Source organism: Sceloporus undulatus, chromosome 1, assembly GCF_019175285.1.
Source record: "Sceloporus undulatus isolate JIND9_A2432 ecotype Alabama chromosome 1, SceUnd_v1.1, whole genome shotgun sequence".
In the NCBI taxonomy this organism is placed as follows: Eukaryota; Metazoa; Chordata; class Lepidosauria; order Squamata; family Phrynosomatidae; genus Sceloporus; species Sceloporus undulatus.
This window is the reverse complement of record NC_056522.1, coordinates 116,882,708-116,895,627: the sequence shown is the minus strand read 5'-3', so window position 1 is coordinate 116,895,627 and position 12,920 is coordinate 116,882,708. Positions and strand designations below refer to the sequence as shown.

Here is a 12,920-nt window from a genome sequence, read left to right as displayed (position 1 = left end):
TTTCTTTCTTTCTTTCTTTCTTTCTTTCTTTCTTTCTTTCTTTCTTTCTTTCTTTCTGTGTCTTTCTGTCTTTCTTCCTTTCTCGTCCTGCTTGCTCTCTGTCACTCTCTCTCTCCCCTCCCCTGCCAAGGTTTATTTTATTTTATTTTGTTTTACGGTCCAATCCTGCCCTAATGGCGCTGGGTCTGTCCATAGGCATTCACGCTGGTTTGACTAGAGAAGGGTGAACCTTCCCAAGAATGGGCTTTGAATGGGGGTTTCCTGGTGGGACATTGCGAGGCGCAACTGTGGCTCTTTGGACGCCTCTTGTTCCTTCACATTCATGCCTCATTATGGGGCAACCTGTTCCAGCCAAGAAGAGAGCCAACCAAGCGCTGGAGCCAGAGCTTTTCCCTGAGGGCCTTTGACAGCTCAGCCTTGCAGAGAGAGAGAGAGAGAGAGAGAGAGAGAATGAGAGAGGAGGATGGGTCTATTTTTCTTTCCCCCACTAAAAGAGAGAGAAACTCCAGATCTCTGGGCAAAAGTGATTTCCCCCCTTTTAACCGCCCTCAATTCCAGGGGCTCAAAAAGGGACGAGTGGAAGGCTTGGAGTCCCAACATTGTCTGGGCATAAAGCTGGGAGCATGTAATTAATGTGTCCTTTTTAATAAGGGACAATAAAGCCCTTCAAGCTATTTAATTTCATTTAATTTTCCATCCCATTTGCTTCCAAGGCTCCATTTGCTTTTTCTTTCTTTCTTTCTCTCTCTCTCTTTCTTTTTTCAACACCCAGCCTTTCAGGGCCTGGCTTGCTCCACTGGGCACATTAGGTCGATTTCAGCTCGCCTTTTTAAAGGAAGACCAGAATCAAAGCAAACGTGGCTCCTTCCCTTAACACCCCCCTCCTTTTAAGCATTTATTGCAGTGGAAAAGAAGCTTGCAAAGGCGACTGAGCCGAGGAAACTTGCTGCTGGTGGCGATGGCAGGAAAGAGAGCCAACGAAGGTTGCAGGAGGGATGGTGCCTAATTCTTTGCCATTGTTGCGACATAAACCTTAGTGGATCAGAGCTCTGTTTGGTTGCAATAGCGAGATAGCTACTTCAGGATTAGAATTAGGACTCTGGAGACCAGGATTCAAATCCCTCCTTGGCCATGGAAACCCACTGGGTTTCTCTCTTCACACTCTCTCAGCCTCAGTGGAAGGCAATGACAAAGTCCTTTAGATCCTTTGTTACATGCTCCTAGGTTTTACCCTCCACTTATCCAGGGGTCATATCAAAATCCATAATTGTGGCCCAAAACCCTGCCCTCGACTTATAGATGAGACTGACTTATAGCTGAGTATAGACCAGGGGTAGGCAATCTTTTTGAGCCGGGGGGCAGGATTGCTGTCCCTCAGACAACTGGGGGGCCGAAGCCAAAAAATAAATAATTAAATAATTTTTTTAAAAAATTAAATATATAAATAAACCAGGACAAATGTAGGACAAAATTTTCAAATGGAAGACACTTTTTTTTAAAAAAAAATGGAGGACACGTGAAAAAATTTGCTGATTTTTTAAAAAATGTTAATATAAATGCATGTTTCTGAGGCTTCTATAGACAATTGCCCCCCAAAGGCCCTGGCGGCAATCGGCGGCAGGACCGGGCTGGGGCCGGTCCCAAGGCCTCGCCGGGCCACATCCGGCCCGCGGGCCGCAGGTTGCCTACCCCTGGTATAGACGGTGAGTAAATGCCACTGAGACTGCTATGGATAGGACTAAACAACAGATTTTAGCCCATTTTTAAACCAAACTAAAAACTTAAGCCCTCTGATGAGACCCACCCCAAAGGAAAGAGAGAAGTCGTGGAGAAATACCTGGAAAACATTATTTGACTGTACTCAGGGTTACTAGGGAAGATTGCCAACAGAATCCCTTGCAAGGCATGCTCAAATCCTGGTGCAGTGGACTGAGTGTTGGACTGGGATACTGGGAGAGCAGAGTGCGAATCCCTGTTGGCCATAGAAACCCACTGGATGCCCTTAGGCAAGTCATACTCTCTCAGTCTCAAAGGAAGGTAAAAGCCAAACCCTGCCCCACTGAACAAAATTGCCAAGAAAACCCCAGGATAGGTTCGCTTTAGGATGCCCACAAATCGGAAAGGACTTGAAGGCCCGCAACAACAGTGCTGCCTTTAGTGAGTGGCTTGGGCTGGCTTTAGGATGAGATAGGCCACTGATTCAGAATGAGATCTTGTCAGCAGTGTCACCATTTACAGACAATAAATAAGGAGTGGGAGTTTATGGCCTTTTGCTCCAGGGGACGGGAATCAGGCACAACCAGGTCTATCTGATTCAGACACAATGCCATCCTGGGGTGTGTAGAGGGGAGGGATTCAGCTTGGTGTAGTGGTGTGAGTGTTGGACTGGGACTCTGAGAAGCCAAGGGTTCACATCCTCGCTTTCTTGCCAAGAAAATCTCATTATAGGTTTGCCTTAGGATCTCCATAAGTCAAACCACCACCATCACCACCACGACTATTCTTCCAAAGTCTGAACGAATATTTCTATCAGTAGGCTTTCCTGACCAGGAATGGCTGTGGGGTGAGAAGGGTAGCCCTCAAAGGAAATGCTCAAGTTCTGGAAAACCCTGGGGCTTCTCCAAGTTGTTGCTGTTGCTTTTAACTGTCCTCAAGTCGACTTCGATTGGTAGAGATCCTGTGAATGGGAGAGATGAGAGCCAGCCTGGTGAGCTGGTTTGAGAGCTGGGCTACTTTGGGAGACCTGGGTTTGAATCCCTGCTCAGCCATGGCAACCCACTCTCTGCCTCAGAGGAAGGCAAGGGCAAACCCCCTCTGAACAAGTTCTGACAAGAAACCCTCCTGTTAGATTCTCCTTAAGTCACAAATGACGTGAAGGCACACAACAACAACAACAACAACAACGAATCATAGAATCGTAGAGTTGGAAGAGACCCCAAGGGCCATCCAGTCAAACCCCCTGCCATGTAGGAAATCTCAATCAAAGCATCCTCAACAGATGGCCATCCAGCCTCTGCTTAAAGACCTCCAAAGAAGGAGACTCCACTACACTCCGAGGGAGTTTGTTCTACTGTTGAACAGCCCTTATGTCAGGAAGTTCCTCCTAATGTTGAGGTGGAATCTCTCTTCCTGGAGCTAGCATCCATTGTTCCAGGTCCTGTTCTCTGGAGTAGCAGATAATCAGCTTGCTCCTGCTAAATATGACACCCCTTCAAATACTTAAAACAGAGGGACCTATTGAGGCTGGGGCAAGCTTGTTTTCTGACTGAGACCCCCAAGTCACCCTGGCATCAACAGTCCAGCTCAGGTCTTGCAAATGCAGGGCTATGGCTTCCTTTGTTGGGATACAAAGTAACTTCGCTCTGTCCACCTGCAGCTTCTCCAGGCTTTGCAGCGATGGTTCGCGTGGCCTCCACGCTCTTCTGGCTTAGGACTGGATCTAGTGAGGCTTCTTCTTCAGGAGTCCAGGAGGGCAGGGTGGCTTCCCTTCCTTTTTTCCTCTCTCTTTTGCCGGCCAGTGCCCCTGCGACGGGTGGGGTGATCTTTCAAGCGGGTGTCGGCCAAAAGCCGGCAGGCCAAGAGGTTAGACAGGGAGCCCTTCTTCCCCTGGATTTATGGCCCTTGGCTTTTTGTCCCTCCCTCTGCCTCCCATTCAGGGTCCGGATCACAGAGGTCATCTTCAGTCTGTTCCTCCTCAGCCAACGACCCTCTGCTAAGCGAGGAAGTATACAGGAGAAGGGCATTTTCAGAAAAGGCGACTTTGGACGGATCCCCAAGTTATTCTCTTCCTCAAGGGATGGGGAGTAACTTGGGGATCCGTCCAAAGTAACCTTTTCTTGAAATGCCCTCCTCCTAGACTACCTTGTTTAGCAGAGGAAGAAGGATCTCTGACTTGAAGCCAGAAAAAAAAGGGGAGGGAGGGGGTTAAAGGCCCGATTTTGGGGCGGAATTACTGTTTCCTCCCCCCTCCATTCCCTCGCGTTTCCCTGTAATTCAAATCCCAATCCTAGTACGCTCACTGCCAAATATTCAGTCCCAAACCCATCAAACAGCCATGCCTTTATTGGCCAACCAAAATGCGCAAAATCAAGTACCACTGTTTGGTGTTTTTTTTTTTACTGGGTTTGCTATATGGCCATCAATGCTACCAAATCTTCGAGTGCTTCTGCACTGTAGAAAGAATTCACTTTGATGCCATGCTGTAATCTCTTTCTATGGAATCCTGGGATTTGTAGTTTTACAACGTCTGTAGCCTCCTCTGCCAAAGAGTTCCTCACAAAACTACACATCCCAGGATTCTGTAGGATGGAGCCCCGACCGTTAAAGTGGTGTCAAACTGAATTCTTTCTACAATGTAGATGCACTCTCTGTTGGGTTCTTGAAATCTCCATAGCCGTCCGGCTATTTGACCTCCACTGACAGGAGCCAGGAGTGGTGTAGTGGTTGGAGCATTAGACTGCGACTCTGGGGACCAGGGTTCGAATCCTAGCTCGGCTGTATAAACCCACTGAGTGACCTTGGGCAAATCACACTCTCTCAGCCTCAGAGGGTAACTAGCCAAGAAAACTCCAGGATAGATTCGTCTTAGGGTCGCCCTATGTCGGAAAGGACTTGAAGGCACACAACAACAAGAAGAAGAACGGGCAAGCACAGCCCTGCGTTAAGGCTGCAGACCAAAGGTAAATCGCGGGAGGCAAAATAAAGATGTTGCTCCCAGAATAAGAATTCTGTCCCACATGAAGTTTTCCGTCAATCCTCAAACTGCTATGAATTCAGTTATTTAAAACGTCAGTAGACCATTAAAAAAAAAATTCAGGCAAAGTGACCAAGGGAATGTGACCACATCAGCTATAAGAGTATCACTCCCTGCAATGCTGGAAATTTGGAAGATGAATGTATATTTCATCGGGGGAGGCAGAGTTCTTATTTGGGGAGCAATGCCCTCCAAATCTTCCCCCCATCTTAAAAACACCTTTCCTACGGAGCAAACTCCTCTTGATCAGGTGGCACTGACTTCTCAGGTGGCATCGGAAGTATTTCCATCGTCGTTGGTATTTTTTTTTAAGTCCTCGACTCTCCCCAAGGAAACACCCTTTGTCACAGGGGAAAGGAAGCCTGATTTAATCCCAGAGGAAGGCGATGTTCTCCAGATTTCCTGTGGAATCCTGAGATTTGTAGTTTGGTGAGGTATTCAGACTGGTCCATCAGTGAGCTCTGCTGCCTCACCAAGTTACAAATCCCAGGATCCTGTAAGATAGTCATGGCAGTTATAGTGGTGTCAAATTTCTTTATTTCTTTATTGTGGAAACATCCTTAATCACACACCCTTAGAAGCCAAAATGACGTGCTTCAAAATTAATGCTGTCTAATTTCGGAGTATTAGATCCATTTCTTCTTCCCTCCTTATAACTAATTTAGGCTGAGTTTCTAGCCGTCGCACCTACATTTACTCAACTGGGTGAAACTTCCTTCTGAGTAGACGCGTGTACGATTACCCTTGCGGATTTTATTGTTATTGTTATTATTAATTATATTTATTTGTACCCCGCTTTCCCCCTAAACTGGGATTCACAGCGGCTCCCAACCTATCAGCATGCAATCGGTGCCAGTCCTTGTTTACACCAAAGTCGCACCTAGTTAACTGGTGACTTGAACCCATATCCCTGGTCTTTAGAGGCCAGGGAACCATGAAAGCATCTCTAGGTAGTTTAGCTGAAACATCTCACTAAAGTTCCAATGATTTAAACAAGACTTACTCCCCTTAGTGCACTGAGTTTCCCTAGAAATAAGAAATCACTCCTTTTCTTTTCTTTAAACTCTCAAGTTCTTATTCCCTGTGAAGTCTGGAGCAGGAAATTTTGCTTGAGTTTCCCTAGCTAAAAAGGTTGAGGAAATACTTCCCAGGACAAAGCAAACATATTTGCATGAAAGTCAACTCCAGCGGCTGAGCGCTATCAGCAGCCGGGGCTGAATGAGATCTCCGAGGCTGAATAGGACCTGAACAAATCAAATGTCACGTTAATGTTTTCATTAAGTGAAAAGAGTTACAGCCAGACTCAGCCTTGCCCGACCCACCGTCCGTTTAGAGAGGAGAAGGGCCGCTCAGACCATTTACATTTCAGATACAAATTGTCCTTAGAAGTTAGCCACTAAAGAGCTAAAGAGACCCTGTTTGTGTGGGAGTGCCTTCAAGTCGCCTGTTATGGCGGCCCCATGGGTTTCATAGGGTTTTCTCAGGCAAGGAATACCCAGAAGGGACTTTGCCAGTCCCTGCTTCTGAATTAGAGCCTACAGCACCTGGGATTCGTGTACTTTGCAAAGGAATCCCACTGAATTCAATGGGGCCCGCTCCCGAATAGTCATATTCAAAGATATACCCGTGTTAGTCTATAAAAATCAGTACGGAAAAGATCTTGTAGCGCCTTTGAGACTAACTGAAACAAAGAAGTGGGCATCAAGAGGTTTCGTAGACCAAAGTCTGCTTCCTCAGACCAAATGCTTCTGAGAAAGTTGACTTTTTACTCTAGGAAAGCTCATGCTGCCAACTTCTTTCTTTCATCTTGCCTGAAGAAGAAGCTCATGGAGCTTCGAAAGCTTGTTACGAGTATATTGCACATTTCGGTTGGCCAGTAAAGGTATCACTGGTGGGTTATTATTTTGCATTTGTTAAATGGCCAACACAGATACCTCTGAATGGTTTTTTTCTTTCAGTTAGTCTCAAAGGGGCTACAGTGCCTCTTTACACACATGCATAGGATAGGATTGTGGCCTGGCATATGTGTGTGTGTCTGTGGAGTGCCTTCAAGTCCTTTCTCACTTACAGCGACACTAACGAACCTATCACAGGGTTGTTGTTGTTGTTGTTGTTGTTTTTGCAAATTTCTTCAGATGGGGTTTTACCATTGCTTTCCTCTGAGGCTGAGAGTGTGACAGTGGGTTTTCATGGCCGAGCCAGGATTTGAACTCTGCTCTCCAGACTCTACAACTCTGGCATACTCAAAAGTACACTGAGGCCAACCCTCATTGTCAAGGAAAGAGGTTTAGGACTGCTGCCAAAATATACAGTAGTTTGCTGGAGCGTCGGGATTATTCAACCTAGGTATGATCCAGGGGGAAGATCAGCCTTGCTGGTTCCCAATGCGAGACATCCCCTCTCGGCACACAACAACAAGAAAAGTCCCCCAATAATTGCGCTGTGTCCACCCCTGAAGTAAACCGAATTGGGAAGAAGAGGTCTACTTTTGCTCGGAACCAAATGAGCCTCTCCTGGTTGCATGGCTCTGTCTGATGTAACTCTAGGCTGCATCCACACTAGAGCAATAACCCGGTTTGGCACCGCTTTTAACTCTTTTCTGGCTCAAGTCTATGGGATTCTGGGAGTTGGCGTTTGTTGTGGGAACTCTGATAGCGACAGAGTTTCTTAAACCAAGCCTGATTTGAGCAGGCCTTTTATCCTCTGGGTTTCCCCTTTCTTTCCCTCCAGCGTTTCCTAGTAACTAGTGAGGACATAACGACACAGTCAGCTACGTTTTCCAGATATTTCTCACCTTTCCCTGAGTAGAGGGCTTTATCAGAGGTCTTCAGTATTTATTTATTTATTTATTTTTAACAGCCTAGAGTCTGTTGTTAGTCTTGCCTGTGTGGCAGACTTATTGAATCAACGGGATTTACTTATGGGTTGACAACAACTGCTTGAATAGGTCTCCTCTAGCTGGGACTAACTCTATCTCTGTTAATAATTTGGACCGGCTATTCCCATCGGAGTCTTATTCTTTTCAATGTATGGTTGTTTTCAACATGTGTGTGTGCGCGCGCGCGTGTGTTGAAAAGAATAAGACTGCGACGGGAATAGCCGATGGGATAATATAATATTTCCCAGTCTTATTCTGTCTATCTGTCTGTCTATCTAGCTATCTATACATATGCATATACCCATATATAGAATAAGACTGCGATGGGAATAGCCGATGGGGGTAATATAATGTAATATTTCCCAGGCTTATTCTATCTGTCAATCTATCTATCTGTCTATCTATACATATGTATGTACAAAAAATAGAATAAGACTGCGGTGGGAATAGCCAATGAGGGGGAAGATATATATATACATACATACCCATCGGAGTCTTATTGTGTGTGTGTGTGTGTGTATAATATGCACCCAGCTCATAAATAAAACGGAGTGACCTAATTCGGAGGACGGAGAGCTCTCCCTGAACTGAGAAGTGAACTAAGGATTTCGTCCCTGGTCTCCTGAGCAGGCCTTTTCTTTTCCACAATCCAAGCCGGTTTGGCCCTAGGAGTGGAATAAAACTTGTTCTTTTGCATGCAGCGCCTGGTGTTTTCCTCCCAAGGCGACGGTTCCCTTGTCGGTGCCCTTAAAACCAAGATGATGGGGGGGAGTGAGAGAGAGAAAGAGAGAGAGAAGTTTTCCTTTTTTTAAAAGGCTTTTTCTCTGACCCGCTTTCCTGGCTCCCAGCATCCCACTGAATGTGTAATCGGGCAGCGGCCCTTTTCCCTTCTTTCTCAGGGTAGGTATTTTCTGGTGTTTTCCCATCAAGTACCTGCCCAATGTCTGTATGGCACACGCCGGGAATCAATAGAAGTTAACAAGTCCTCCAGGCCTCCCCCTCCCCGGCCTCGCTTTGTTGACTCGCCTTTACAATCCGGGCAAAAGGGGGCCGCATTCAGAAGCTTTTGAAGTCCCCGGAGCCACAAAAGGCGCAGCCGAGGAGACTGAAAGCACTCCCTTCCCAGTCCCTCCGCTCTTTCCACCCCTCTTTCCAGAAACTGGTTTGTCGGGGCACACAATCGGAGGGAGCACGATTTATGGGGAAATTATGCCGTGGGTTTGTCACTTAAAATATCGTAACTGTCTCCGGGACAATCCCGCCCCGCTGAGGATTAATGGTCCCGCCGGACCCGGGCTTCACCATCGGCCTTTGCTTGGCCCTTGACAAAGTGGATTTTGGAGGATGGGAAGGTCGCCGGGGCCAGGGCTTTGGGATGGGCCATTCTGAACAGAGAGGAGAGAGAGAGAGAAGGAGAGGGAGGGAGGGGAGGGTCGATTATGCGCTGGTGGGGGAAAAGAAGAAGAAGACAGGGAGGGAGGGAGGGAGGGAGGGTGAGAAGGGGAGGGAGGGAGGGAGGGAGGGAGGGACAGGAAGGAAGGAAGGAAGGAAGGAAGGAAGGAAAAGAGAGACCTCGATGATGCCTTGGGGGGAGAAGAAGGGAGGGAGGGAAGGAAGGAGGGAAGGAAAGAAGGGAGCGAGGGAGGGAGGGAGGGAGATCATGATGATGCCTTGGGGGGTGGAGAAGGAGAGAAGGAAGGAAGGAAGGAAGGAAAGAAAGAAAGAAGGGAAAGAGAGACCTTGATGATGCCTTGGTGGGGAAGAAGAATGGAAGAAAATAAGGAAAGGAAGGAAGGAGGGAAGGGGGAGAAAGAGAGACATTGATGATGGGTTGGGGGGAGAAAGAAGAAGGGAAGAAAAGAAAAGAAAAGAAAAGAAAAAAAGGAAGGAAGGAAGGAAGGAAGGAAGGAAGGGGGAAAGAGAGGCCTCGATGATGCCTTGAGGGAGATGAAGAAGGAAGAAGGGAGGGAGGGAGGGGGGCAGGGAGGGAGGGCGAGGGCGAAGTCCCCGTGATCCCCCTGGGAGGCCACCGGGCAGCTGCTCGGAGAGTGCCACTCTCTCAGCCTTGGTGCCAGCCCAACCGGGGACCCTGGAGCACCAGCTATCTCTCAGGGAGGGGGGGGGGGGGGGGGGGGGGGGGGGGGCGATTGAAAAGGCGGTGCGCAGCCCCAGCAGCGTCACTCGACGGGTGGAGAAAAGGCCGGCGAGGCTGGGCCCTCCTCCTCCTCTTCCTCCTGCTCCTGCTGCTGTTTCCCCACTTGTGCGTGGCTCCCCTCCATCTCTCTCTGTCTCTGTGGCTGTGGCTGTCTGTCCGTGGGCCCCTGTGCCCCCCAGACCGGCGGAGGGGACTGTCCCCGGTGGGTCTCGGCGGAGGGGGCGATGTCGGGGCTGCGTGGCCCCGGGGCCCCCGGCGTGGCGGCGGAGAGCAGCATCCCGGCCGGCCTGCGCCTGGGTCCCGTCTCCGGCGCCTTCAAACTGGGCAAGTACCTGTCCGATCGGAGGGAGCCGGGACCCAAGAAAAAGGTATTGCTCTCCCGCACCTGGCCCCGAAGGCACAGATGGAGAGGGGAGGGGAAGAGAAGGGGAGGAAGGTCTGGGGAGGGGGAGCCTAAAACCAGGGGACCCAGGGAGGGAGGACAGAGAGGTGGAGGGCCGGATCCACGCGAGGAAATGAAATGCCTGGCCACCAAGTTCCTTCTTGCCCCTAGCCAGAGAACGAAGGGTGGTTTTTTGTGGTGGAAGGGGTCACCCCAAATGCCTTTGCCTCCCTGATCCCTCTTGGGAACCAGCGTGGCTTATCGTTTGAGTGTTGGACTAGGACTCTGGAGACCAGGGTTCAAATCCCAGCTCAGCCAAAGAAACCCATTGGGTGGCCTTGGGCAAAGTCACATTGTCTCAACCTTTCCTCAGAGAGTTACAAGAGCGGTCCTACTCTGAAGAAGAAAACCCCAGAATAAGGTCGCCATAAATCGGGAAGGACCTGAAGCAAGAACCGCAAGCTGCCTTCCCCTTTTCATGAGACATGTAATGGCAAGGGTGGGGGGGGGGTTTTTTTTTTGGGGGGGGGGAGATCCTATGTATTTCGTCGGGTGGCATTGGGAGGAGTGTGAGCAAGCGGGTCAGCATTCCCACCAGTTACTTACTGGTTTTGGGTCGCTGGAAGGCTGCCGGAGGAAGAATAAGACACGTTTCCAAACGGAGAGAGATCTTGTAGCACCCTTGAGACTGTCTGAAAGAAAGAAATTAGCAGCCTGAGCTTTTCGTAGACTTTTGTAAACGCTACAAGATCTCTCTGCTTACTGATTCCACAGACTAACACGGCTATATCTTTTAATGCTACCAACAAGTTTCTAAACTAATGGTTTCCTCCTGCTACTCCTGTCTCCAACTGAAAGGAGAGTGAGGATCGGGAAGAAAGCAGTTAACCAGTTCCTCTTGTCACTGGCTTTTTTGGCCTTTGGGGTTTGGGTTTTTTGTTGGCTTGCATGGTTTTTGGAAGGAGAAGGATCAGGCCACAAGAACTGGGTCAAACTCACTGGTTCCAGTCCCAATGTGAAGAGACCCCTTGAATCAATGGAGAGTTGGTAAGTCAACACTTATGTAAGCCCCACTGATTCAATGGATCTACTTTAGGAGGGGGTTGACCATCTGTTGTAGCCTTTTCTCTCTTACATGGCAAGGAAAAAGAAAAACAAAACCACAGCAGGAAAGCCTAGCACGAAACCTAAACGGCCTGAAGGAGAGGTTTCCCGAAAATGGTTTGCAAAAATCTCAGGTCCCTTTTCAGTCCGGATGGTTTTCGGGTGGTTAAGCTTTCTTAGAAGAGAAGCCATTTTCTCAAATACCTGAAGGTGACAGATACAAAACATACACCCGCTACAGGGTCACAGGGTTTTTTCCCTCTCAACTTCTATATGTTTTAAATGAATTGATACCGTTTTTAGATTATTCTAATTCTTTTATTTCTAAACTTTTAAACGAGTTTTTTTTAATTGTAAACTTCTAAAAGAATTTATCTGTCAGCTGCCTTGGGCCCATTTCTGGGAGAAAGGAGGCATGAAAATACCAACAAAAATAAAATAAAATAAATATTCAGGGTGGGTAAGAAGCCAGTCTGGAGAAGCAGGTAGCCAAGGGCGAGTTTTTCACGTGCCTTTGAGGAGCCCAAAGATTGGACCCGACTAACTCAAAAGAGCCAACATGGCGTAGTGGTTTGAGTGTTGGACTACTAGGACTCTGGATTCAAATCCCTGCTCGGCCATGTAAACCCACTGGGCGACCTTGGACAAGTCACACTCTCTCAGCCTCAGAGGATGGCAATGACAAACCCCCTCTGAAGAAACTTGCCAAGAAAACCCCAGGATCGGTTCATTTTAGGGTCGCCATAAGTCGGGAACGCCTTGAAGGCACACAACAGCAAAAACTCGACAACTGAAAAGTATGGACTCCGTAGAAGATCCAGTGGGCAAAGCCGCCTCAGAAACCTCAACCTTTAAGAATTATCTTCTTCCCCCACTTCAAAATTATCTTAAAAAACCAAAACTGATACGGATTCCAGTCCAGGCTTAAATATTGGCCAAACGAATTTAGAGCCAGAAAACCAAGTAGCCCGTTTCTCGACGACTATTTCTTATGGCCTCCTTGGTCTACCAAAAAAGTGAGGAAATTGGTTTTTTGGCTTTTTCCCCCCTGGTGGATGGGGGCGAAGGAAGCTGGGGAGAGATGGATTTGGCCATCTTTCAGCACCTCTCTTCTAACGAGCTTAGCAGAAGGCGACCTCCACTCCTCCCCCCCCCCCCCCCGAAAAAATCGCAGAGGTTTGTCATAATAAGCTCCGCTGGGGTTCTGAATGCCCTGTAATCGCTTCTAAACGCTTTGAATTTATTTCTCATCTGGCCCCGTTAGGCTGCCTTTGTTGCAGAGTCTTTTTATTGCCAGATCATTGAACGGGGGAGCCCCTCGCTTGTTCTCTGGCTCTCCTTCTTTTCACTATCACCAAGCAGATCCTAGGGGCAGAGGGACCCACCAAAACCAGCTCCTCTGCCCCCTTTCTTCCTCTCCCCACTTTCTTCGGAGGGATTGTTTTATTCGTTAATTAACTGTCCCTCAAGACCCCGGAGACGCCAAGTGGGGGAGGAACTAGAAGGGAGAATTTTTAAACTATAGTAGTAGTAATAATAATTGTATAATGAAGTCGGGCTATTTGGGTTCTAAACCAACCGCATCCACAACTCTGGTTAAGGGCAATAATATTTGACTCACTGGTTCAACTGACTGTCCTTTCGAACC

General features: G+C 48.2%; 1 protein-coding gene across 1 annotated transcript in view; it reads left to right on the top strand.

Moving 5' to 3' along the window:
* The first annotated feature begins 9,838 nt into the window (after positions 1-9,838).
* PRDM13 (PR/SET domain 13) overlaps positions 9,839-12,920 on the top strand; it is a 27,666-nt gene continuing 24,584 nt past the window's right edge. Inside the window, exon 1 of the mRNA XM_042457183.1 lies at positions 9,839-10,154. Within this exon, the coding sequence (XP_042313117.1) occupies positions 10,011-10,154 (144 nt within the window). The 5' untranslated portion in view covers positions 9,839-10,010. The remainder of the gene's footprint in view (positions 10,155-12,920) is intronic.